The sequence below is a fragment of the Cricetulus griseus genome, chromosome 4 (assembly GCF_003668045.3).
Source record: "Cricetulus griseus strain 17A/GY chromosome 4, alternate assembly CriGri-PICRH-1.0, whole genome shotgun sequence".
Classification (NCBI taxonomy): Eukaryota; Metazoa; Chordata; class Mammalia; order Rodentia; family Cricetidae; genus Cricetulus; species Cricetulus griseus.
The window spans coordinates 151,657,789-151,661,867 of record NC_048597.1 but is presented as its reverse complement, the minus strand read 5'-3'; the positions used below and the strand labels follow the sequence as shown (position 1 = coordinate 151,661,867).

General features: G+C 40.0%; 1 protein-coding gene across 1 annotated transcript; it reads right to left on the bottom strand.

The window, feature by feature from the left end:
- Positions 1-2,575: 2,575 nt before the first annotated feature.
- On the bottom strand, positions 2,576-3,532 carry LOC100759783 (olfactory receptor 10G6). Its single transcript, XM_027412196.1, has one exon. The coding sequence runs from the start codon at positions 3,509-3,511 to the stop codon at positions 2,576-2,578; it is 936 nt and encodes a 311-aa protein (XP_027267997.1). The 5' UTR covers positions 3,512-3,532.
- Between the last annotated feature and the right edge of the window lie 547 nt (positions 3,533-4,079).

The window sequence follows — 4,079 nt, the reverse complement described above, 5'->3', positions numbered from 1 at the left end:
ATGAATCACAGGAGAAATAAACAGAGCACAGTAAGATAAAATGTCCTGTAGAAAACTTAAAAACTAGGACTATCTGAGTGCCAAGCACTAATCATTAAATTTACCATAAACACGATCTGATCTGAGCTTTTGTTGAACATTCCACCTAGTTGTGGCAAGAAATAATGTATTACCCCCGAGAAAGCCAGTCTGGTGAAGTGTGAGGGAAACTTGACCCACAGAACAGCCATCTCCATGCTCATAGTGGATAGAATATGGAGAGCACTCCTTTCCCACAAAAGTTCCTAAAAAACAATGTGAGTCTCAGGAAGATGACTGAAATATTTTTGTGTGCGTACTGTTTGATTGAACATTCTGTAATTAACCTAAGTAAATAAAAAAACCCAGAAATAATAATAAGAAAAGACTGATAAGATAATCCTTTTGCATATTTAAGGATATTTAAAAATTCTATTTAAGGAAGTTTGATACTAGAAAACCTATATTAGTAAAATCTGGATATAAATACACACACACATATATGTGTTTGAAAATATGAAGCTGAAGGGTTGAAAGAGGCCAGAAGATGCCACTGACACTATAAGTAGTTTTTCGGTATGCCATTTGCATTTGTTAGTGCTGAAATAGCTGCACAGGCTGACACTACTTTTACCCTTTTGCTTAATTTTTACCTCATTTTAAGATCACACCAGGATCCTCTCAAGAGGTGAACGTTTAAAACTCATTGCTAGGTGTTCTTCTTGGTGAATAGTGTGGATAAGATGATTCTCAACTGTGGATAGAGAATAAACTTGTTTCTTGGGATTTTGTGTGACACTTTTCTTCATAAAATGATGAGTTTGCATAGAATATTTCTTCATGAGATGTAAAATGGCTAAGAAGTTTGTTCAGAAGGTTGTGCAGACAGGTGATACTTTTGTGTTTTCAGGAGGGTTGATTTAGCCCATGGACATTATTATCTATGCTTTGCTTACATTTTGACTTTGGAGTGTGATGGTCACCTCTGGGTTTGTGGCTGTGTATATTAACCTGAAAGAGAATATAGCTATCTTGGAGTATTCTTCCTCAGATAGTTGATCAATTTTTCTAGAGTAGTCTTATTCTTATTACCTGTAGGACATTCTATCGTGTGAGAAACTTCTGTACTTCTTCAGTTAACTAGGTCTTACAATACTTTCAAACCACAGAACCATATTTTCCCAAGAAGTCATTTTTATAGTTCAATGTTAATGGTCTTTATTTTTCCCATCAGTTCCTAAGAAATATCTAGTATATGATGAATTGTATCAACAATTTCTTAATCTTTTTGGTCATATATCTTATCTTTTTGCCTTATATGTAAATGAATTTCTTGTCTGAAGATTAGAAACTCATTTAGAATAAACAATAATGCAATTGGTTTAAAGATACACTGAGCAAATTAATGCTGAATTGAATCACATTGCTCATTCATGCAGATTCTGAAGTTTAACTTTGGAAGGAAACACCATGACAATATAATTCGTTTATTAATACTCTTCCCTTACCCATCATCTGTAGCTTTTTAAAAAAATTCACAGATGAGTTGAGTCTGGGAAATACAGAGATCGTCTTGGACTGTCTGTGACCATACCCTTTCTGAAAACGAGGGAAGGTATAGCCAGTTCTCAGGGGGTCCTGGTCCTGCCCATGAAGGACCTCCCCTTAGATGCTGGCCACATTCTTCTATGAAAAAGACTAGATGAGCTTCAAGTCATCAAATATTTTGTGGCAATCAGTTATAAACCTCTGATAATTCTGCCCCATGTGACTAAGCTACATCTCTGTGATGAATGAAGGGTGTATTAGCACAAGCATGTATTTACCATTTGAGACAATCTGCTTCATTCATATCCATGGAAGGTCAAAATGATCCACTTTATGCTTATGGCAAGGAAACTTTTTTCTTGATACACTTACCTAAATTTTACCAAAGTAGAGTCCTGTGAAAATTCAGAAGCTGTACCTACTCAGGTCACCAGGCAGTACACATGTAATAAGCCCTTCATATTGAAGTTAAATTGCCCCTTCATGTTTAAGTACAACTGTAGTTCCTTTGTCAAAGTAAAATACAGACAGAAGAGAGTTGGGAAAGTCTGCTTGCTTCCTTGAATTTCAGGTCCTCCATAGTTGTATGATATCAACAATAATACTTAACTTACACAAGGTTTGTTCATCAATGCTAAATCTGACAGTTTACATGTGGGTTATTTGTATCAACATAGGACTTACAAATTAAAATGCACACATAGATGATGCCACAGAGAAACAACTTTTATGTGACCATTGTACTTATTTATGACTTTCCTGCTAGAAGCCATCCTTGCCCAGTGGGATTTTGACTGATTTTCCACAGTGCTGAAGGATGACATGGAAAATCTTGAGTACCAAGAGGTTACAATGTGGAACTTTCCAGGCTCCTGCTTTTCCTAACAAAGAGTCCTTTCCTTCCCACACTAATCCTCTTTTCTTTTTCTGTCTTAATTCTTTCTAATTGTTTGGCACAATGTCTGTTGTCCTCTGTCTTATGTGTACAGTAGGCCTATGCTGGGTGAAGTCAGCAAGGTTGTACCTCCTTGAGGCCTCCCAGCCTCCGCAGTGCTGCCTTCATCTCTTTGTTTCGTAGTGTGTAGATGATGGGGTTGAGCAAGGGAGTGATGACTGTGTAGAAGACAGCTACCACCCCATCCAGAGGTTCCTGTGAGCCAGGCCGTAGGTAAATGAAGGTGCAGGGCACATAGTACACGATGACCACAGTGAGGTGGGCAGCACAGGTAGAGAAGGCATTGCGACGCCCATCTGCAGACCGGATTCTCAGGATGGCAGCCACGATGTAGCCATAGGAAGTGAGAATGAGCATAAAGCACGTGAGGGCCAGGAAGCCAATGTCTACAAAGGTGACTAACTCATTGATGGTGGTATCTGCACAGACTAGACTGAGAATGGCTGGGATATCACAGAAGAAGTAGTCAACTCGGTTTGGGCCACAGAAGGGCAGCCTGAATAGGAAACTTGTTTGGAAAAGGGAGTGGATGGTCCCTCCAACCCAGGTGCCCAAAGCTAGGCAGTTACAGATGCTTCGAGTCATGATGGTAGCATAGTGTAAAGGCTTACAGATGGCCAGGAATCTGTCATAAGCCATCAGTGTGTAAAGAAAGCATTCAGTGCAGCCCAGGAAATGGAAAGAAAACAGTTGAATTACACAGCCCCCGAAGGAGATAACTCTACTGTCCAAGAGAAAGCCAGCTAACATCTTTGGGACAATAGCAGAAGAAATGGTCATGTCTAAGAAGGAGAGGTGACATAGGAACCAGTACATGGGCCGGTGGAGCCGGATGTCCACCAAGACAGTGAGGATGATGAGCCCATTGCCAGAGACAGTGAGAAGGTAGATGACAAGGAATGCTAGGAAGAGTGGGACTCCGAGCTGAGGTGGGTGGTGCAGGCCCACCAGAATGAAGTGAGACACAGAAGTCTGGTTGCCGCTTTGCATGTCCTTGGTAGTCACATCTGACAAAAGACTGCAGGCTTAATGCTTGTGTGAAGTCTCTAGACATGGCACATATATTTTGCATTATTCTCAAACAGGCATAGAAAAGATTTTTCTCTCTTCCCTCCCCCTCTCTTTTCCTCTCCGTATTTCTCTTTTCTCCCTCCCTCTTCCTCCTCTCTATTCTGTATTACTCGCTTGTTCCTTATTTTTCCCTCTCACCTCTTCCCACGGAGATTCTGCTTGCTTACAAGAGAATTTTTCAGCACTAAAGCTAAGGAACTAATCTCCTTATCCATAGTTTCACCTTCCAAAGTTTCAGTTATAGTCATCTATGGACTGAAAATATTACTTATCTTGCTTTTCCAAGAGAGTAGGAACACAGAACTTCAGTATATTATGACTTTTTATTAACAGTTGTTGCAAATCTTACCCTTTCAACTTTCCGGACTGCCACAGACATTGCTGTTCTCAGTGACAAGTCTGCATACTACGTTATCAGTATCCAGCATTCTGATCTGTGCAATGTTGAAGAAGGCTTGTGACCAAGGACGCCAGGGTCCATGTAACT